This window comes from Haemaphysalis longicornis, unplaced genomic scaffold (genome assembly GCF_048455015.1).
Source record: "Haemaphysalis longicornis isolate Haplotype H1 unplaced genomic scaffold, Haemaphysalis longicornis Haplotype H1 scaffold_8, whole genome shotgun sequence".
NCBI lineage: Eukaryota > Metazoa > Arthropoda > Arachnida > Ixodida > Ixodidae > Haemaphysalis > Haemaphysalis longicornis.
In genome coordinates this window covers 38,719,366-38,742,153 of record NW_027526445.1, presented here as the reverse complement: position 1 = coordinate 38,742,153, position 22,788 = coordinate 38,719,366, and the positions used below count along the sequence as shown (strand labels likewise).

The 22,788-nt window shown below is 49.5% G+C and overlaps 1 protein-coding gene across 1 annotated transcript in view; it reads left to right on the top strand.

Moving 5' to 3' along the window:
- The first annotated feature begins 10,372 nt into the window (after nucleotides 1-10,372).
- Nucleotides 10,373-22,788, top strand: part of LOC144148255 (cytochrome P450 2G1-like) — a 50,891-nt gene continuing 38,475 nt past the window's right edge. Inside the window, exons 1-2 of the mRNA XM_077679818.1 lie at nucleotides 10,373-10,510; nucleotides 15,640-15,885. Coding sequence (XP_077535944.1) covers nucleotides 15,668-15,885 — 218 coding nt within the window. The 5' untranslated portion in view covers nucleotides 10,373-10,510; nucleotides 15,640-15,667. The remainder of the gene's footprint in view (nucleotides 10,511-15,639; nucleotides 15,886-22,788) is intronic.

Here is a 22,788-nt window from a genome sequence, read left to right as displayed (position 1 = left end):
TAAATAATGTTAGTTTATTTTCAACGGCTTTTATTTATTATACTATTTTCGTTTAGTACGCGTTACGTTCTGGCGCTCCCTCCCTTGTCGTCCGCACTCTATTGCGCATGCGCGTCTCTTCAGCCCCGTCAGCGTTTCGCCTGACGTCAGGTAAAAAGAAATAGTTAGGCGGCGCCCGGTTTCGATCCCACGACCCTCTGGCCGCAACGGGAGGTACATGGCGGTCTTCCCACTGCGCTACAAACCGAGAAGCAGCATGTGCTACGAACGCGCCTTATGTCCTGCACTCATTAAAACTACGTCAAGAAGCTACTGATACAACGAAGGCACGCGAAACTGAACGTGAACGGAAACGACGAACTGAAAACTAATGGGAACTTCAGTCGACCCCATGACTTCTTCGCATACTACTCAGGATTCCCCTACGGAAAGATGGTGTATTTTTTTCTTTTTAATTTTAACTACAGTATCCTCTACTTGAGTTTTTTTCTCTGATCCAGGAACCTTGTTTCCTGTTCTTTAACGTTACTCTGATGATTCTTCTTTCCATGTCCCGTTGAGCCGGCCTAAGTTCGATTTCAAGATGCTTAGTAAGGTGCCAAGTTTTCATTCGATATGTCATTACCGGCAAGACGCATTGGTTGAATATTACTCTTTCTATTGATAGACATGGCTTATTTTTAGTTAACTGGGAGTGTTTGTCGAGTACACCCCACCTCATACCTATTCTGCGCCGAATTTCTTTCTCGGGGTTGAGGTCAGCCCAGGTAGTTACGATCTACTTCATGCTAGTTATGGACTTCTACTTGTTCTCGCATTTCATTACATATGCAGAAGAGGGCACTTTCGGCGTGTTAAATCGTCATTACTTTAACTTTATTCACATTTAGTGTTTCGCCCTACAGCCATGCGTTAGATTTTTGTTCCTCAAGCATTTGTGCAGGTGTTCTGGTGACTCACTCAGCAAAAATATGTCGTCTGCGAACCTCAAGGAAGGAAGGAAGGGTGGGTGTACAAGGAAGAGAGTAAAGTTAACCTGGCTAGAGCCTACTTTGCTATCCTGCCCGTGGGAAAGGAAAAATAGGCAAAAAAAGAGAACAAAAAAGAATGAAGAGAAGTTGGAGTAGACACGTATGCACAGCGCTGAAGCACTGACACTGACACTGGAGGCGTTCAGTCTATAGTCTGGTGTTTACGTTCGTCGCACATAAAAAGCGTAAAAGTTCCTTAGTCGCCTCCTGAGCGGATGACACAGAGGGGCAGTAGCGCAGAATCGTCTCCTCCGAAAATGGCCGTCGAGAGTCCAGGTTTCTCAGTGCTGACGACAGCTTTTTTCTGTCAGGCGAGTTGCGTGGGCACTCGCTTAAAACGTGCCGGATCGTCTCCGGCATGCCACACGTTTCGCACTCCTCACTTGCTGCCATTTCTATTGTGTATGAATAAGCATTTGTGAAAGCCACCCCCAGCCAGAGACGGAAAGAAGAGTTGCGTCAGACCGTGGGAGGCCTAGTGGAAGGGGACGTTGCAGTTGCGGGTCAAAGGCACCAATGCGTGCACATGTGAAATCTTCTGGAGACCATTGGGAGATAGCTGTTTCCCGGGAAAGAATGCGGAGGGCCCTAGCTGCGTCCATCCTAGACAATGGGATAGGTACAGTTGTCGCTGTTTGATGCGCCAGCCGGGCGGCAGCGTCCGCACTTTCGTTTCCGACAATGCCGCAGTGGCTCGGAAGCCACTGTAGGGTGACATCATGACCCGCCTGGGCAGCACGGTCGTACACCATTCTTATTTCTGTCAGGAGCTGTTCGTGAGGTCCCCGGCACAGAGCTGACTGGAGTGACTAAAGTGCAGGCTTCGAATCACAGAAGATAGCCCATCTGCGGCACGAACTTTGCTCGATGGTGCGAAGAGCGAAACGGATGGCCGTAAGTTCTGTAGCCGTGGAGGTTGTAGGATTGGTTATCTTGAATTGGCTGGACAATGACATTTGTGGAATAATAACAGCGCCGGCAGAACCCGAGGATGTTACCGAGCCATCGGTGTATACATGGGTTCGGTCATTGTATGTCTCGTGCAGGTAAGTCAAAGTTAGCTGTTGCATGGCCGGTATGGGAATATCGCGTTTTTTCTTTACTTCTGGAATATCCACGCACACTCGGGGCTGCATCACACACCGCAGCGGAAGGAGCGATCGGATCGCTGACGTATAGTTCGAGGGAATGCTGGTGTTGTGGGAAGCTACTACCCTTACGAACGACGCCCGCGAACGGGTCACTGGTATTCCCGCGAGGTGTTCATCAGGTAGACGGGCGAAGTGCCTGATATGTGTCCTGAGTGTTTCAACTTCCACAAAGGTTGCCAAGAGGTGATTCCGAGCAAGCGCAATGTCCGCTGCTGTGGACGTACATCGTGGTAGGCCAAGACAGGTTCGCAGGGCCTGAGCTTGTATACCCTGAAGTGACCGAGTAGTTGTGCGGCATGCTTCAGAAAGGACAGGAGCACTGTACCGTAGACAGCCTAAGAACAGCGCGTTTGATAGCTGTAACATTGACTTCATTGGTGCTCCCCACGTCTTGGCGCTGATGAGTTGGAGCACATGCCCCACTGCAGAGAGCCTCTTCTTTATAAAGTTTACGTGAGTGCTCCAAGAAAGGCCTCTGTCGACAACTATGTCGAGAAACTTGTGATTTCTCACATGAGACACCCTTTAGCCATTAATATACAAAGGGTACGCATACTTAGGCTTTCGTGTAAACGGAAGCAAGGCGCATTTGCTGCTGTATATTTCCAACCCTTGTCCGTGTAGATAGGAGGTCGTCAAGTCTGCGGCATTTTGCAGTCGGGCGCGCACATGCCGACGAGTCACGCCATCTGCCCAAACACATATATCTTCGGCGTATATCGACACGTGAACCCCCCTTGGAAGACAAGAAGTCAGGACAATTAGCTTAAGGTTGAACAGTGTAGGGCTCAGGACGCCTCTTTGGGGAACACCACGGTGAGTATAGTGAGCTGATGTCGGCTCATCTGCAGTCATAACAAAGAATGACCTACCTGTTAGGTCGTTCCGTATCCACTGGTAGACCCGGCCACCGAGCCCCACAGCCTGTAGCACTTTAAGAATTGCATCGTGCTCCACATTATCATAGGCCACTTTAACGTCGAGGAACAATGCAGCACATATGCGCTTCGCACTTTTGCACTGCTGCACAAAAGTCACCAAATCAATAACACAGTCAATGGATGAGCGTCCACGACGGAATCCAGACATGACATCAGGGTCTGAAATGGCTGAAACATTCTCCGTTTATCATAATCCTGTCTTTTTCTAGTCAAGCTTCCTGAATACCCCTCCAGATATGCTGGGAACAGTTTTGGCAAGATGGTATCACCCTTTCGGATCGGGAATTTGTCACTTTGCTTGGGGAGGATTATCCTGCCTGTACATACTTAATGTATGTCGTCTCTGAGTCTTATGTAGATCTCCTCTATTACCCGGTCTTTCAGTGCTCCCACAATTGTTGCGATCCTCACTAGATCAAACGATTTTTCGAAGCCCATAAATGCCAGGTAAAGGGTTTTTTTTTATACTCTGCGGATTTTTATTTAACTTCATTGACAACATGGACGTGCTCCATTTTTAAGTATCTTTTCCCAAACCCAGCGTTCTCACTGGGTTGTCTTAAATCTAGGCTGTCACTTATTCGACTTTGGTAAACAGTGTGCATACAACTGAGAGTAGGCTGATGGGACTGTAGTTCTTAAGGTCTTTGGTATGTCCGTTTCTGTGAATCAGGATTATGTTAATAATTTTCCAGGCTATGGGCAATTTCAGAGCACTTGAGAAATTGGAACTATAGTCGCTGACAGTTTAACTCTGGAGCGGCACTTCTCACATCAAAGTGAAGTTGTGCCCATCCACAACCAATGACGTCTCGCCGTTAGCGTGACGTTACTGACGAACTTTTGGAAGGAGAACTACTTCTGATATGGCCGCGCTCGCTTCCCAAACGCCGTTCCGCCGTGGCGTGGTCCAGTGTTAACGACCTTGCCGGAACCAAAGCGCTGTACGCGAATTGCGATTATGCTGTAGTGCATCAAGAACGTTTTTTGCTCCGTGATCTTTGTTTGCGCCATGTACGTCTTTCTAGTAGTGATTCGTATATAAGGAAATTATGGTGGTCTGTTTTTGTGGGCAACGTCATCACCAATCAACCGAGAACATCAAGGCTGGACTATTGCTGGAGTTATTGTGGAAAGTGTGTTTGCGTAACGCAACCGCTCTGAGGGAATAATATGAGTGGCTTTCTTCTACGACACAAGCGTTGACCAGTAGCAAGGGATCGTTTTTCTTGCTGTGAACGTAGGCTGCGCCTGATGTTGAGCGCTAGGCCTACGTAGTTTGTGCCCGTCTGGCCAGACGCCGTGCCGGTTGTGCTCACGTGTGTGGCGTGTTGTCTTTGTCGCCTACGGGCGGCTGGCCGTACAGCTTTACGCGTCATTAAGTGTCGCGTTATACTTTACTACTAATAGCGGAAGGTACCATTCTTTCGCATCGGCTGCGCATGTTGCTCTGACTGGTCGAGGTACAGCCGGAACGACGATATTCTTAACGCGATAGCGTTATTAGGCTCATTCATCAATTCTCCCGTGGCTCCTAGCCGTCCGCTATCAGCCGTGCTCATCAGGCGTCCACAGATATACGTCACCGCAGAAACCTAGAAACTGAGGAAGAAAGATTCGAGGGCTCTGCTGAACCTGTAATGGGGTGCTACGTCAACCAAAGTTTGCAAAGAAGGGCAATAATACAACGTCGGGTACGAAAGAAACGACACGCGTTTTCACCAGGTACCGCGCCTGCGCGGTGAAGTTTTTTCTATGCCCAGTCGGTGGTAGCATGCCCGGTAGACACGGTCTCCAGCCGTACCCGCAACTTACGCCATCACACCAAAGCATGTTTCCACTAGAATATCAAAAATATAAATTCCTGGTAATTCATTACCCGAAGCTGCTCGTGGGCTAGACGGCACGTCGTAGTGGAAGCCTGCGGAAGAATTTTGACCACTTTAGGATCTTTAACGTGCGTCTAAATCTCGAAATACTCCGGAGGCTTCAAACAAACACCTTTCCTCACCCAACTTGGCTACATCGGATGTACCCCACCCAATACCCTGCTACATGTAAATTCTGCCCTAACCCATGTACCCTCATACACATGATCTTGGGGTGCGCACACAACCCAGCCCTCCCACCTTTACCCACTTCCCTTCCCCTCCCTGAGCTGTGGGAGAGCCTGACGACCAGCGCCGGCTTGGATGCACAGCAACTCCTGGTGTCCAGGGCTGAGACAGCAAGGTCGTCCCATGGTCTCCTGGACTGAGGAGCCACTCCCACATCACCAGGCTCACAATAAAGTTTTTCCTCCTCCTCCTCCTCTAAATCTCGACATACTGGCGTTTTTGTTTTCTGCCTCCATCACAGAAACAGCCACCGTGGCCGGGAGTTGAACCAGCGTCCTTGGGTTCAGTAGCGCAACGCTTTATCCTTTCAGCCACCATGCTGTTTTCCACTGGGACTTATGCCGGCACCAACAGTGGGTAACTTAAAGGGGCCCTGAAAGGCATTTTGAGCACACTAAATGAAGCAGCGCAATCGTTAGATTGGGTCGTCAAGGTCATCTGGGCCAAGTATTACTCTTTTACGCGCAGCGGAAAGCTCACACTTTTGTTGCAAAGTTTGTCGCTTTTTTCTCACCCTTTCCTTCGTGTTTTTGGACGCCGCCATCTTCACATGTCTACATCATCGATTCCCAGATGTTCGTCATGAGCTAGACATCCTCCTATTGGGCGGCTTTTTCACGCACTTCCGGCAAAGAGATGAGTCGTCTGCTCAGCGTCGACTCGCCGGCTGATCTGCCAGCGTAGTTCCGGAGTGCTTGGACATTTCACGACAAACGAAACAAGTGTAAACAAACGCTTAACCGTTCGTATTGAATGCAACACGGCCATAACACGACATGGATATTCTCTTACCGGAGTACGTTCCATAAAGAAAGCGTTGAAGCCCCGTGGCACTTCTTTCGTGCAATCGCAGAGAACGCCCTGAGCCGAATGCCCGGGTTTGACGGATGCATTTTTTTCCACTTCAAAACAATCCAGAGATGCGTTTCGAACGAACACAACGTCACAACATGCGTTGCAAGTCTGAACCGCGATTGACAGACGATGGATTGCCTCCTCCTGCCCGTCGTAAATTCGGCACTCACCTCGCGCGCGGTTTGCGGGGACGAACAGCAAGTCACTTAACTCTGGCGCGCAAGCCGAGATGGCTTTTAGCCACGCACACTGCACATATCCCATGCGAGGTTGAGTCGTACGTCGCTCGAGAAAGATAATCCAGAACATGGGAAGCACTATCCACCCGCAGAAGCACAACGCCGCATTTCATCGCGAAACAAAGGCGTCCACAACACACACACCATCGCCTCCTGTAATGCCAAACGCATCTCACACTTCCTAATGAGAGTGAGTGGTACGTCTGCAGTGCCCACATGTCGCGAGGTGGGGCCCCGAGCTGAACCGGGATCACGCAACCGTAACTGACCTCTGGGGCGGTTTGTGCCTTGTTGCCAAGGCAACCGATGTTTGAGATCGTCAAAGAAAGGCGCTCGCTCCAGCGCTAGAAAGCTCAGAGCCGCGCCGGAGCATGTTTTGCCAACGTTGCCGCTCTCCACCACGCGTCGCCCCAAGCTGAACTGGTCACATGATTGAAGCGTTTTGTGCACGGGTTCTGCATCGGTTTAAAATGTCTTTTTCACATGGCGCCGGCAGGAATTACCACCACCGCAAAATAAGACCCGGCACCAGCGGGGCCACATCTGATACGGCGCTTTTTGGATAAACAGTGCGCGGTGCATGAAAGGTACCGAGCGCAAGATCCTCCCCAGCGGCTGCGAGTTCGCCGCCGAATAAAAGTCACGTGCTGCTCTACAGCAACGCACACCGCGAAAGGGCAAGGCCAGGCCACCGCACACATGCGGCCAAATTTTTCGTTCGCTTATCCATCCTTGAGCGGAGTGCGGAATTCATGGTGTCAACAAAACTTGCCCGTAGCAGACGGCAGTCGGAGGAGCGTAATGCGGAAGTACGTCACCGCTGACTAGCGCAGCATCATGGGAGGGAGTGCTCGCGTGCCGTCAACAGTTGAAAAGAGGAGGAAACGCGAGCCGACGAAAATGCGCGGTTTTTGATTTACGATTTCTCAGCTAATACTCATCGCTTTAACAAAATTCTTGCGGGAGGAGATTGCTAATACATTGTCTTATTTGGTTACATGTACATCCATGCGTCGGCGGAAGGTATTTCAGGACCCCTTTAACTTAAACGGGGGGCAAAGGATTCACGCCAGTCTCTCAGAAATCAAGGAAGCCATAGAATATAGGTCTGAAATAGCTAAAATAAAGACCACTATATAACTTCTAATCACATACATTTTCAATGTACCTTTCAATATTCCCGCAGTTTTATCTCCGCTACAAGCTCGGTTTGGTGAACGACAGATGGCGTCATGCGGCCAAGTTAAAATCATCCTAAAAATAGGTACCAATATCCTCCCAGAGAACAGCCACGTACGCATGCTCGGCGGGGTTCTAGACAAGAAGGTAGTTCCCAACTCACAACAATGAACACACCCTCTGGACATGCCCAAACATACAAAGCACCCTGAGATCTTCCCTGCAACCAATTCCTGCCACAAAGCGCCCTCCGTACTGGGAGACATGGGTCACACCACCTAAGGAGCTTGAAGAGCTCTATTGGACCACGCTTGTGAACCACATTAAAAACACTCGAGGACTATAGACGGCCAGGACTATAGCCAGTACTATAGTCCCTCTAACCCAACCAAGAAGCCGAGCAGTCCTTTGGACGCAAATTTTAAAATAAAGTTGATCTCTCTCTCTCTCTCTTTCGCCAAAAACAGAAACTCTTTAACCAATTATTGCCCACAAAAAATATTCAACCAAGAGAAGAGCAAGAAAAAGAGAAAAGAAGCGATAACACTCACGCCCCCTCTGATCATGACTAAAATATTGCAGAGCTTGCCGTACTACAAATGTACCCGCACCGAAGAAAGTGAAAGAAACCACATCATTGGGACAGCATATAAAGCAGTTCTCAACCTCGCAATTTTGACCGTGAGATGAACTAACAAAGGGTAGACCACGTGGGTAATGGAATGAGCGTGTATAGACGGGTCTAGAAGAAGGGGACGGCCATTTACTCGGTGGAAGGATGAAATAATAATATTTGGAGCAAGGAATGAGCTCGGGAAGCACGGGAAAACAGCGGGTGGAGGTCAATTGGAGATGCCGTCACGCTGCAGTTGCCCTAAATAGGCTGTTGGTGATAATGACGACGAAGATGTACTTAACTTGCGTCTTCCCAAGGCATTTCAAGAAATCTGAGAAACCACCCTTCTAGCACCGAGAAAGCAGATGTAAAAACGAAATCGTGGGTAGGGGGAATCATACCCCCTTTGGAAAAAAAACAGGCGCCCCCAAACAGGCACCCCCAAACAGGAAAGAAAAGAAACAGGCACCCCTCCTCCTTTGAAAGGAAACCTATGCACGCCATGATGGACATGGAACTGATCCAACGACCCCCCATAACAACTCTCTACGAGAAATATGGATGCAATCCTTCACAAAGAGGAGCGTTATGGCGGGCTCAGGTTTATTCGGGGAAAGTTTCAATATCATGAGACCACAGTGTACACCGACTCCTGTATATACGAAAGCACAAGACCCCAACTGTCGTAGTTGACTACTCTGGCAATCTTCGTCACTGCATGACCCTCCTACATACAGGAACAAAGAAGTGGAAGTTGGAGCCATCCTCTTGGCAATCCGTACAAATAGCGGAAGTATCAAATAGAAGCGTAATATCCTTACTACTCACAAATGACATTATACAGTTTTCTGGAGGCAGAATGACAAGCGCTTCGGTAAGATATTTTCATCCATAATGGTGAAAGTTAACAACGTCGACCCGACAGCCGGATGCAATGGTCTGGAAGTGAATGACGCACTATGCAAGAGGCACACGAACTCACATACCATTCTCCTTGTGACCACGACTACCCCACTGCCCTCTTCGAAAAACGTTAACAACGAATCCTCATCCTATGTATTAGAACACATTCTTTCCCCTTGCTACAACGAGTTTTCAATGCCGAAGAATCACAAACTCTGTCGACAAAAAAACCAACACAGTTCTCTGAAAATCCACATGCGTTAAGGTGTTCGGTGGGAACATCAGGCATTAATTTAGACCTCTGGTAAAATAGGGGAAACATCCCCTCTCTTGGGCCCAACCTAGACAAGTCCAAGGGTATGGTAGGGGCGAACAACTCAAACCCCATATTTCACTTCTTTGAGGCATGGGTACCAGATTTGACCAGCTCGTTACACCAAGATGAGCGCAAGCTGATTGCGGGGGCAAGTGAAAGCACTGCTACATCTGGTGCCGTAGACTGACCTCCCTGCCATGTCCTGACCTTTGACCTCCCTGCCATGTCCTTACGCCATTTTGCGAAGCCACAACTATTTCTTCCTGAACAAAGATCTCTCTCTCTCTCTCTCTCTCTCTCTCTCTCTCTCTCTCTCTCTCTCTCTCTCTCTCTCTCTCTCTCTCTCTCTCTCTCTCTCTCTCTCTTTCTATCTATCTATCTATCTATCTATCTATCTATCTATCTATCTCTCTCTCTCTCTCTTCGAAAAAGCAAAATATTTCAGCCCGGCCTAGACATCACAGAATAAACATTTTTATACACTGACACTGACTCTTCCTCGCTGAAACGGACCTCGCATTTGCAACCTTTCCCGCGCACATTTTAAGCCACAGAAGCGCAGAGAGCCTTTGTCTCTCCTGGGACACGGCAATTAAAAATCGTGGTCGCTAGTCCTTCTTTTTTCGGTAACCTTTTGTGCTCGTGAAGCATAGATCGGAAATTCCGCAACTGCGTACGAACACGCTCCGTGGGAGTGGAAGTATCGCTATCGCGCCTTACATCTTCGAATACAAACGTAGATGTATCTGCAACTTTTGTCTTCTTCACTTCAAGCTGCACAAAATTCAGCAAACGCGTGGTCATAATCGGATTTCACGTTGCCTTTCCTTGGACGTCGTTTGCTCTTGCCTCCCTCTGTCTCTCCGCCAGCAGGTGTTGTTATTGTAGGGGATAGTTATCTATTTGGGACACTCGCTCTTTATGTCTACATTCCCGGCACTGCAGCTGCTCTCCGTTGGATCAGTTGCTTCTTTTTGCTTACTAGTAATGCAGGTTGAGGGCGCCCTCTCTAGTCTCTTTAGATGCCACAGGGGCTTAATTTTTCAGTTGCTGTCGACGGTTGAAATTTTCAGCTGCTAAGTTGTTACAAAACCTCTTCCGTTACTTCACGCTCAGCCGCCACAAGAGGTTCTTGTAACCAAGTCAGCACATCAATTACAAGGTGGGTTTGCATGTAATAACGGCTTGTGTTCCGTTACTTTTTAAAACAGAGTGCCCATCAAACTCACGCACAACCAAGGTTCAAGCCCAGAGTTTCGCAAATGGGATTTAGCCAGTCCGGCGCGAAAGTTTGTTACGATCAAAATGCTATAATTGAGACCGCAACTTAAGGCGCGGGAAATCGAGTTTCAGCTGCCAATAGGCACTGAAAGCGGTCATTTTGCTGTGTACGGGCCTGGTACCATGCTTTCTGGACGTCCCTAAGGCATATGACAACGCCCCACATGACCTTATGCTGCTACACATGATGGAGCTGGCTATGTCATCCAAATGAATTGACCTGTTGCGGCGCTTATATACCGGTAACAAGGCAGTGGCATGCTTCGGAGAAGTTCACACGGAGCCATTGGTAACACACTGAGGGCTCAAGCAGGGGTGCCTACTATCCACGCTGCTATACATGCTGTACGTAGCGTGGCTAGAGAAAGCCGTTATGGCGTCGGGACTCGGCTTTACGCTGCCGTATTCCGAAGATGGACTGCCGCAAATGTGGATGCCTCCGGGTCTAGTCTTCGCCGATTACCTAGACCCGCTCGCTGTAAGTGTGGCCGAGCTACAGGGACTTGTTATCGCCTCGGTTGAGCATCTATCACCATTAAGACACACGTAAGTCAGCGGTCCTGCTCTTCTCCAACCCAGAGGACAAAGCTCGCACTGTGCTCTGCCTGACGGTGAAGAGGTCTCATCGACGCACCGCTACTGTTACCCTGGTGTCACTTTCAGCACCACTGGTGACAAGTATGCTACACGCGAAGCACTGCTGAAAGAAAAGTTGAGACGCATCAGCCGTATCCTGCGCAGACGGTTCTTATGGGGGTGTAACCGATACCTGTTGGTTCGTGACCGGTGGAAGTCGGTGCATGCCCCATGTCTCACTCTTGCGAACGCCGCGGTGTGTGTATCGGCGCCAACACGGGAGCGGCTCGAGCGTGGTCAGCGAGAGGTGTGCCGTCATGCCTTGGGCTGCCATGTGGAGGCCATACAGGGTGACCTGGGCTGGTCAATATTTGAGGCTCGCGAGGCCACCAGCAACGTTGCGTTCGAAGAGCGACTCCGAGTCATGAACAACGAACGGTGTGCGCGGCGACTGTTGCCCTACACGGCACTCTTGGGTGTACGCCCACAGTGGTGCAACCACCTCTACCACCTCCGTCGAAAATTCGGCTTCACTACCAGAAGTGTGGGCCCGCCACACAAGATCACCGAGAAGGTGCGTGCCAGAGTGAAAGGGGAGGAAAACACTCACTGGCGGGCCGCAATGCACCAAAAGTCTACCCTGGAACTATACCGCAGCCACAGGCAAGACATAGGCCGGATGCGTGTCTGCAACAGCAGCAGCGGCAGTGTGCTTCTCTTCGAGGCCCGTGCGGTGCCACTGCGCACGGTGCTGTCGGCGCTACGATAGAACGCCTGAAGTACAAGCCCCAAAGTGCAGGGCATGCGGCAAACACGAGGAAGGCATCCAGCACCTGGTGCTGCACTGCCACAAGCTGCTCCCACCCGCCAGAGTGAACGCCAATGTACGACAGTCGCTACGTTCGAGGATGACATCGACAACGCCATGGGCGTCCGGAAGGGAGAGCAAGGGGGGGCAACTGCCCCCCTCTAGAGATTTGGATATTTTTATGCAGTACAAAAAAGCTGCACAGCTTGGCTGGCCCATAATTAAATTAACATTGCCCTGAAAGACGAAGAGAGGAGAGAGCGACACCGTTGTTCTCTCATTTGTCCCGTCGTATAGCGCAAAGTTTTTAAAATTATGTACGTGAACCAACTAGCCCAACAATCCATGCTACTCAAATGATTAGCACACTCAGGTCCTGCGTATCCGTACGGAACGCCCTTCAGGACGGGGGTCAACATTGCACTTTAGACACTGACTAACATTGCCGGTCATGTGACGGCAGTGAAACAGACTGCCTGTGCTGGCTATTGAAGATAGGAAACAATTCTGAAAGGTTCGAAGTTTTTTGTTGTTTTTTTTTCTCTAAACTCTAGATTTATGCAGTCTTACCGCAAGAACTTCAGTTTTCGGACAACTTTGCAGCTATATCTAGCAAAAAATCTCCACCGCTACACAATTAGTAGGGAGAGTGTAACATCCTCCCGTGCCGTCCCATCACCTTGTACACCCTTTCCTTCTAAATTGCGAAATATCGGCACCACCCAAGCTCCAAGACAAAACTAATAAATCGGTCCCTCAAAACACTTGTACGCCTGTAGTGTATTGAAATTCAGGGAGGGCAGTAGTATCCTTATTGTGTGAGCCATTTCAACAGATCACACATGTCATCTCGCAATTTGCCCAGAAAAACCCGACGCGTCTGCAGCTGCTATTGGCCTGTGTCTTGGTGATCAGTTGGCGTCAGTCGAAAACCCTCACGCAGCGAGACTGACCACTTTTCTTTACAAAGTGGCAGTAACTTTTCGCATTTTCTTTATTAACTTTATTTCTTTGTTCGGTAATAAAATCCAAAGCATATTCTTCAAGTCTGGTTCTAATTCGCTGTTTGTAATTTTTGTAACCACAAATAGTGACATTTTGGTGCTATCCAACCGTACCCCTCCCCTCCCCCCCTGGCTAATGGATACCCCCCCATGCAAAAAGTTCTGCGGACGCCCTTGGACAACGCCACATATGTGAGCACGACGAAAGAAAGACTGCAACTCCGGCAGCCATCGATTCGGCTCGGTGCTGCTGTGGTGACGGCGTAGTGAACGCACGGGTGAACTGCAGTGAATGGTGACAGTGTATAGTGGACGTACATACGCATGCCGTGTACCATATACTGCAGCACAACTGCTACATTCATCCTTCTCGTTGGTGGCGACGGTGCAGTGACTTCAGGCATTCAGCCGTAATGTTTTCTTCTTTTGAACGCGGAGCGTTTCTTAGTCGCACGATGTCCCTCGACCGTCGGCGGCGGCGTCCACACGCTCACTGCGCATGCGCGTCGCGGCGAGGCGCAGGTGCGCGTCTCTCCCCCGTACCCTCCTCGCTCTCAACAACAGGTGCAGCGTTGTTGTCAGTCCACACTCCTCCCCCTACACTATAAAAAAATAATAGTTATCGGCGCCTGGTTTCGATCCCACGACCCTGTGGGCGGAACGCGAGGTACATGGTGCTCTTCCCACTGCGCCACAAAACCGACACAGAATCAAAGGCTACGAACGCGCCTTATATCCTTGACTCATTCAAACTACGTCAAGAAGCATACGCCACCGGCAACGCCACTGGCAAAGACGACGACGACAGCAGCAACGTCAGCAACAACAAACAGCCCACCACCATCCACGGCAGTTGCATCGATCTCGTCTTCACCAGTTGCTGCAACGCACGACCACTGCTTAAAGACCCCTTAACAGTACACTTTAGCGACAACAAAGCCGTCGTTCACAGCGTCCAATACAACGACAACAGCAACAAATAAATAAATAACGACTTACAACAACCTACTCGTTGCCTTCACTTCTTGCGTCACAAAAAAAAGAAAAATTGGGCCCATCTCTCCACGAGGGGTACTCGAGTCGCAAAATCACGAAAGTAATAAGTAATATATGAAAGAAATAATACTAATTAATAGTAATAAGCAATAATATTTAACACATTCACTACCACCCCACCACCACCCCCCAAACACTAACGTTAACGCAATACACCCACCCCCTACGCGACGCATTTACTCGAGTCCCCCCTCGTGGGGAGATGGGCCCAATTTTTTTCTTCAATATGTAATTTGTACATTGTTTGCCCGGCTTGGATACTTCGGTGTCCACAGAGGGTTCCTGGCCCCAGTGATCATCATCACCGCTGTAAAATTGAATCCAGCAAAGCTACACTGCGTTTATCATGGGAAAAGCGCTACAGGAGGGGAAAGCGTGAAACGTTGGCGGCGGAGAGAGGGTAGGGAGTTACGTGGCAGGAGCGGCAGAACACTTTCGACGACATTTGCGCCGGTACGAGCGTATATACGCGGCCAGTTTTGCACCAACCCCGCCAACCGTTGTATATACACGCCAAATACTACCACTCTTTCTTTCTTTCAACGCATAGATGATTTTAGTGTGCTTGCAGAACAAGAAACGTTGGACAAAAATTGTAGTCTCATTTTAGCGATCCAGTAAAAACGTCAGATTTTCGTCATTTAAGCACGTCTGGAATTTTTATATCCCTCGACATGGTGCATATGCGCGGTTTTAGGCGGTGTTACTTGGAACAACTAAGTGCTAAGACTCGTCGATGACTTTTCGTCAGTGAGAGGCTATACTATGCCGAGCACTGCCACGAAATTTTCGGGAAACATGACGGGAAATTGGCACCTACATTTTGTCTTGTGACGCTTGCGCGAAATTAGCAGTTGTAATTCAAAGCACCACTGCGCGAATGAGTCCATTTCATAAACGAGTCACCCGAATATAAGTGGATTCAATGCATTGATCACAGTTTCTAGAGTGGCGTACGCGCAAGCGTTACCACTCAGCACTGCAGCCACGGCAATTGTAACATCTGACGGCCTTCAAATTTTTAAGACTAGGCTGCACGTTGGTAGCCTAGTCTTCAAAACGCCTAGTCAGGAGGTTCCCAGTCTAGCTAGTCTACAAGCCTAGCCTGAGAGGTTCCGGCCCGCATAGGCAAGGGGTCCCGCTTTAGCTTCCTGGTAACATGGAAGGGTGGTCTATTCTTCATGGATTTTTACATCTTTAGTCAAAAATAAACATTTTATAGTTTAGGCTAGTTTTTACTGTTTTTAAACGATTTATTTCTATTCGTTAGGTTATGTTAGGTTACGTTCTGTTACAATAAAATGAGTGAAGTAGTGCCAGACGCGGCATTTTTCTCGTGAAAGGTCCGTGGACGTCCCTCTTCTGGAGTGCTTGTAGTACCGTTGGATGGCACTCTACACACAGCCTTGATTTATGTCCTCAGACGAAGATTGAAACGGTATTTTGTTATGGCTATTTATCTTGCACACTCTGAATATTGAAACCCCAAATCTGGCTGCAGCGTTCAAATGAAATATTTTACAGCAGCCACTACCAAAAAATACAGCGTTTTAATTTTGGCTTCAGGGCACAAAGGCAGCAAGCAAGCGGTGAAATGTCACCTGTGACTCTCTTCTGGACGTGCGCTGCGGCGGCTGCGGTGCTGCTGCTGGTCTGGAAGTGCATTTGCCGGCTCCAACGTCCTCCGCCAGGCACCAGGCTACCACCGATGCCGCCAGCAAGCTCCATACTTGGGCACGTGGAGCTCATGCAACCGGACTTCTACCACAACAAAGCCATCGATTGGGTTATGGCGTACGGCCCTGTCTTCAGGTACAACAAGCACTTGGATCCATAATTTTATTCAAAACAGTCAAAACGTTATCACCAACCGTAAACTTCCAATGCATATTTCTCGAAAGGTGCAAGACATTTTTTTTTTTTTTGGACGTGGATTATTCTTAAGACCACATTGCGACTTGACTGCAATCGCAGTCTCTTCTTGCCGTATGTGGCTGTTTAAGCCTTCAACGGGAAATCTTGAAAAGTGATCAGGGGTCCATTTACTTACTGAAACAGCATGCAAGATCAGCCAGTTCAATTCGTACTCAATAATAATTTGTTCGTAAGACGCAACGTAGGGTGACCTCAAAAATGGAGGCAATCTCTCTTTCCGAGCTTGACAGACGCCATTTCAAATACATATTATCCAACTTGCCTTATAGAAAGGTAGAGTATTGGGGTGTAAACATAAAGCGCGGCATTACCGTCAGGTCACAGCTAGCCAAGTCGGCTTGTGAAAGGAGGGGGAGAAAGAAGAGGAGGGAAAAAGGAGGGGGAGAAAGAGGGGAATGAGAAAGAGAGGGAGGGTGGATGAGAGGAAGAAAAGCGAACGGAAAGGTCGTCAGGTATGCCAAGCGTAGTGCCCGGTTTGCTACTTGGCACTGAACACTGAACACTGGTCATCCACTTCTCGAGGACAGGATGAACTCTGAGGAAGGGGTGTACGAGGCATGAAAGAGGGCAGGCGAAAAGGATGAGATAGAAGCGGGAATGCGTGCGCTGTAGTCACTCTTTTTGGAGCACTATAGTCGTTTGTGTGAGCTTCTGTCGTTCAGCAAACATAGAAGGGCTTTTGTTGCCTTCGTCGAAGTCGATGGTATACACGGGTCGATGTCCTAAGATGGTCTCTACTGTGAACGGTTGATCCTCTAATCGGCTGGGCTCGGCGCGAAACACGCGTCTTTCCTATAAATACTAGGTAAGGGCAACAACAAAGCACATGCTAGATTGTCTCTTTGGCCCCATAAAGTTTCTCAATATCACCTAGAGTGGAAAGGGTCGCTGCGATCGCACGCCGCCATGGGAATTGTGGGTACTGTGGGAATTGGATTGGCAGCAAGTGGCTATTGCAAAGGGCTGTGGATTAGGCTTCTCGGCTCTGAAGCGTTTGTTAGTTCAGTTTTCGGGATGCCCTGTTTGCATTGCATGGCTATCACAGACATGTCTAAATGACAGCGTCATTAGCTCTTAACGCATGTGCTCGCGTTAGAGGGGAGTTTCTTAAGATGAATGGGTGGCCACATGCAGCGACGGCGACAAGCGACTGCGAAAAACGCAACCCAAACGGTGCAACAACAGAGTGTACTTGTCGAAAGCGACAAGCGAGAAAAATTAATACACTGCTGCCTATGTCCTCTGTCGTCGTCGCTAGTCGCTACAGTTCACTGTATCGTCACTGCCGCTCCCTTGTGGGCTGCATCTGGCCGGCAAAAAGCGAGCGAGGGCCCCAGCCGCCGCTTGCTGCTTTATACCGCTTACCGCTTGCTGTTGTCGCCCACCCTATAGCCACTAAATAAGCTTTGCTAGCACACCTATGCGTTTCCTGTACCCATTCAGTTACAATTTTCGTGTCGCTCGTCACCGCCGCTGCGTGCACTTACCCCTTGAAGCATGCGCTGCCTTGGACAGGCGCAATGGGGCAACGTACATAGCGACTGGACAAGCCAGTATTTATTTGCCATTTGAAGCATTCATGCAATTTCATAATGCTTCGCGCGCGTACTTAAAGACTTACTTGCGGCAATAGGTTTTGCCTCTAGGTTTATTTATACCTGCTTAGACAAAACAAATAAATAGAACGCCATTACATCATTCTTGCATCTATATGTTGCATCTGCATTGCCTGCCAAGGCGCGTAGGATACGATAATGAGACTAATGAAAGTGAGCAAGAACACAGGTTTAGACAATCTGAATAACTTTTTTCAGCTAAATATTACAAAAAAATCCAAGAATACCTCACCCAGTTTGAAGTATGAAATAACTGAAAAATATAACCGGGACGGCCCGCTGTATCTGGTGGCGTAAGCCAAAGGCAGGACTTCTACTTTTTTCTTTTCTTTGTAACCCCTAATTTGTTTTGCAGCATAAGACCTCTAACACAGTGTCTTATACAAAATAAAATGTGTTAACAGCGGCCGTTTTGGCTGCAATTTTTTAAACAAAAACTCAATTTTTGTAGCCACAAAGTCATTGCCGGCCACGCCACGCCGAACTTCCGGCCAAACTACACACTATGGCGTAGAGCGCTTCCGCCGAATCACGGTGACGCTAGCGCCAGATTCCACTCTGAGTAAGCTAGTGAGAAACTCTTTGGCCCCACCGGCCTCGTAGAAGGCGCCACTGGCCACAGCATCAGGAAGGAGTAGGCTATCGTGAAGTCCACTCCTAACCACAGTCTAGGAAGTAAATTATATCCGGGAGGCCAACCTGGTTTCCTGGATATAGATCGGACCCGCTTAGTGTCCACTAAGCCTTGAGGCTATTAAATAAACGAACAAACAACAAGTAAATTAGACTGGAATGGGCGCAGTCGACACGGTCAACGGCGCTGCAGTAATGGGTCGTGCTTGTGGCGGCTGGGATGCACGAAGCATGGTGTATTCCGGACTTTGTTAGATAAGTGAGGTCATAATGCCGTTTTGCGTTTCCGAAATGCCTCTTTCTCCGTGCACAAAATATTCATTTTTCGAGCTACGTGCGGGAAGAAACCTTGCCGGTTAAAACATGGTTGCGTAGCAGGAATATTTTTGTGTCGTTGGTTTACTGTCGACTTTGTGATCCTCAAGAAACAATTTAGCACTATTTCACATTCTGCAAAGACGCTATATTATCCTGTGGTGTGCTTGAACGGACACTCCAAAAGTACTTTGAATTAACGCCCCACAGTGTTCGGTACCTTGCAGCTCCCTGCCATGATGGGCCTTATTATATGCGCCTTTGAACGGCACGCCCACCGTCCATGGTGAGGCACCCCTTGAACAGAACACGACAGGGTGGCAATTCCACCACAGCTGTACCAGTGATTCATTCATCAACTGCGACGGCATCACCGACTGGCCCTTCCTACGTCTGCTATGCATGTGGGCAGGAGCTGAAACCCACCATACACCACCTTGCATAAAACTCCATAGGTCTCGCAGGGCCACGCTCAACACATCAGCCTTCCTGGGTCCCTGCTGACGAGTACTGGATCCGTCGAAAGGGCCGCATCAAAGAGACGTTATCCGCATTGTGGCGGTTCGCTTATGACTCCTCCCATGCTAAAACATTACTCATGCCTTCTTGTTCCTTCCCCCATGCAGGCTTAAACCATCCCTCCCAATAAATTTTCCTCGCTTGTTCGTTCCTTCCATGCATGATTTGATATTTTGGGTAGTTTTAGTCGCCATGGCTTTGACATACATTCATAAGAATGCGATATTTAACGGCGACGTGGGTGTCCATTCAATATCTCACGGTAACGTCATCACATCAGTACTTTATGATTGGTGATGCGCTGTAGGTTATCCGTTTCAAGAGTGGTCTCGGAAACGGCGTTTCACCGGATGCACGGGGTTTAAAGTTTTTCGTGTCATCGGCATTCGATGAATATTTCATATCAAAAGTTCATTTTGCCCACAGTTACATCGTCGTGAAAAGGTACGTCAAAGGGACAAGGAAAAAAGCTGCAAGAAGCAGCTTGACAGGGCCCTTGACCCCGTCCAGCAATGAACGGCGTGTGCGCTAAGAGGGTATATGCAAAAAACGCACTGAAAAATACACCTTTTTCATATGTCATAGCAATGTAAAACCATAAAATGCAATAAAATCAATTTGGCGGCACGAGAGGAGTACATACAGTGTACATGTAAATACTTATACATGAACTGCAACATGCAAACCGAGTACAAAAATATCCGCTGTGATCTCCGCCTTCCCGGCAGCACAACAGCGCAAAACAGTGCACACACAATCGATTTCCCGTTCGCGGGAAAGCAGTTCGGGCGTCACTCTGCCTGTAATCTGCATCGCTGTGTACGCGGAAAAGTTTGCGAATTTCTCCATATTTTTTGCGTCTTGAAATTGAAGAGCCCAAGTTTTCTCAGAAGCCGTCGCGTCACTAAGCGCGCCTGAACAAATCCCGTGCCAGAGGTTGCGTCATGCCATTTGCTGCGCGCGGAACGCGCCTAGTTGCAAGTACAATGACAGTATCTCAGTTAATTAGTGCATTATTGACTTTTTTATAGCCAGCCTCTAATAGAACACGAGATACAAAAAAAAATAAACATCCCCCTCGCGAGGGGCACGATCAAATGCAGAGCATTTCTGCGGGGGGGGCGCGCCTGCAAGTCGTATGGATTACGTATTGGTTGCTGTTGTTGTAATTGTTGTCTTCCAGCGTAGACATTGTCGATGAAGTCGATGGTGAAACGTGCCGTGAACCCCCTGCCGCGGCTATGACGCAACGTGGAGCGGCTATGACGCAACGTGGCGCGGCTATGACGCAACACAATCCAACACAATCAATTTTAATCCAATCCAATCCAAATCCAAGCCAATCCAAGCCAATCCAATCGAATCCAATCCAATGCCCCTCGCGAGAGAGTGTTATAGCGCCGAAATCACCACCACGCGAACGCGTGATGCTGACGTCACGATCACGCCACAGATGTTAGCGACCGCAGCGCGCGCGAACGACATATGTGGTTTAAGCGCAAACCGACCGCGGCGAGAGAGCGCGATGCGAGCGCCCCACCTGTTCTTGCGCGCGAACCTAACGCGGCGAGAGAGGGTGTTGCGCACGTCCCCAACTGTTGTGCGCCCGAACCGAACGCGGCGAGAGAGGGCGTTGCGAGCGGAGAGAAGGCGAGGAGGACGCGGGGGAGAGGGCGCACCTCTGGCCGACGGTTGAATGAGTCAAGGATATAAGGCACGTTCGTAACCTTCCGTTCTGTGTCGGCTTTGTGGCTCAGTTGGTAGAGTACCGTGCACCTTGCGTTCCGCCCGCAGAGTCGTAGGATCGAAACCTGGCGCCGGCAAGTATTTATATAGTGTAGGGGGAGCGATGCGGACGCGGACTACGGACGCCAACGCGGGTGACATCGTGAGTTACTAAATTGCTCTGCATTTAAAAAAGAATTACGATCGCGTACATCCAAGGCCACATAGCATTTCACATAGCATGTGGCCTTGACGGGAAAATAACAAGGCCACCCTGCAATGCCTCCTCTTCTGCATGACCTACAAAAGAAACGTCACCCCGGACAACACTTTTTTTGCTAGGCTGGCGAAAGGGCACACACAGCTGGCGCCCACAAAATACGTCCCCGAAAGCCCTGTGCACAAAACACGTGTCCTCTCCCAGCGGAACTGACACCGGCACCAGTTGAGCAAGCGCGAACACCTGCCGCAGCAACGATCGGTGCGAGCCCCATTCTTGACGCGTTCAATGCCGCGTGCATCAGAAATAACACACAAAGAAGAGCGCGCCCATTAGATGAGACGTGTTCCATAGGGCGATGGGAGGAGGAGGAGTAAAGAAATAAAAGCCAGTTCCGCGCCTGTGAAATCTGCTGAGACAGCGCAGCTCACTTCAGTACACCGGCGGCAACCTCCCGTGGAGGCGGGAATCGCTCACAACACCACTCGGCGTGGGATGTGCGTACGTGAAGCTCACCCATGGAGGAGGAGGAGGAGCAGGAGGAGGAGGCGGAGGAACAAACGTTTATTTTACACATTTAGAACAGATGGGCGGCCGCCTTGGTCCAGGTAGCCGGGTGCTGTCGCTGCTCGGGTGGCCCGCTGGATCACGTCCTGCAGGGCCGAGCTGGTCGGCGCACATTCCCACTGCTCAGGAGTAGGTGACGGAGTGGGGACGGGTGGTGTGGGCAGAAGAATACGGGGTGGGGGGTTGTGGCTGGGGTATGGCAGTCAGGCAGTTGTAGGTGAAACGGCTGGGGGATATATGCGACAGGATGATGCCGTTGTAGATTGTATTTGTTTGGACATGTCGCCTGATGCGGGATTCTTTGTTTGGGAGTGCAGGGTGTGGATGAAGGTATTCTCGGCGAGTGTGGCGATAGTGCGCCAATATATCGGAGTAGATGGCAGGTTGTGGGTGTAGCGTGTCTGTCAGGGTGTCCAAGTCGCCCAGCCTCGTCGGGAGTGCCGGGTAGTGGAGCTCGCAGGCTGAAGCGGGGGCTGCTTCCAACCCGGGGAGGGAGGCGTGACCTGGGGTCCGGAAAATGGTTACGTTAGGAGGTAACCCTACGCTAGGGCATGTAGAAGTTTGAGGGCAGCTAAAGGAACTATTCCAAGGAGGTATACTAGACAGGCTTGCTGCGATTCGGTGATCATCGTGAGGTAGTCGCACGTGGCTGTATGCATTGCTAGGGCTATTGCCGTAGCTTCCGCTGCAGATGGGGATAGGTGGCGGTAAGTGGCCGCAGTGTAGATGGTGCCCTTGGTGTCCGTGACCGCTAGGGTTGTATGGGAAGGTGAGTGAGCGATATGGGTGTAGCGGCTGTCATTGTCTGATGAGTACTTCTTATGTTGGTAGCGAACACGAAAATGAGGTTGTATCGACTGTGGTGCTTCATGGGATTCTGGTATAGGAAGGTTTAAATTCTGGAGGAGTCTGCGGCCTGTAATGAGCGTAAGTCGAGAGAGTTGGCTGGTTGTTTGAGCTTCTGTGAGTTCGTAGAGCAAATTATGTAGGTCAAGTTGAAGAAGCTTGTTGGTGGAAGTGAAAGCCGGTAGTCCCAGGGATATCTTGTAGGCTCGATGGATGAGAGCATCCAATTGGGAGTGTTCTTGGAGTCGGAGTTAGACACAGGGAGTGCCATATGTAAGCCTGCTGAGCAGTAATGCTTGCACAAGTTGACACGTCCCTTGTTCTTTAAGACCGTGTTTG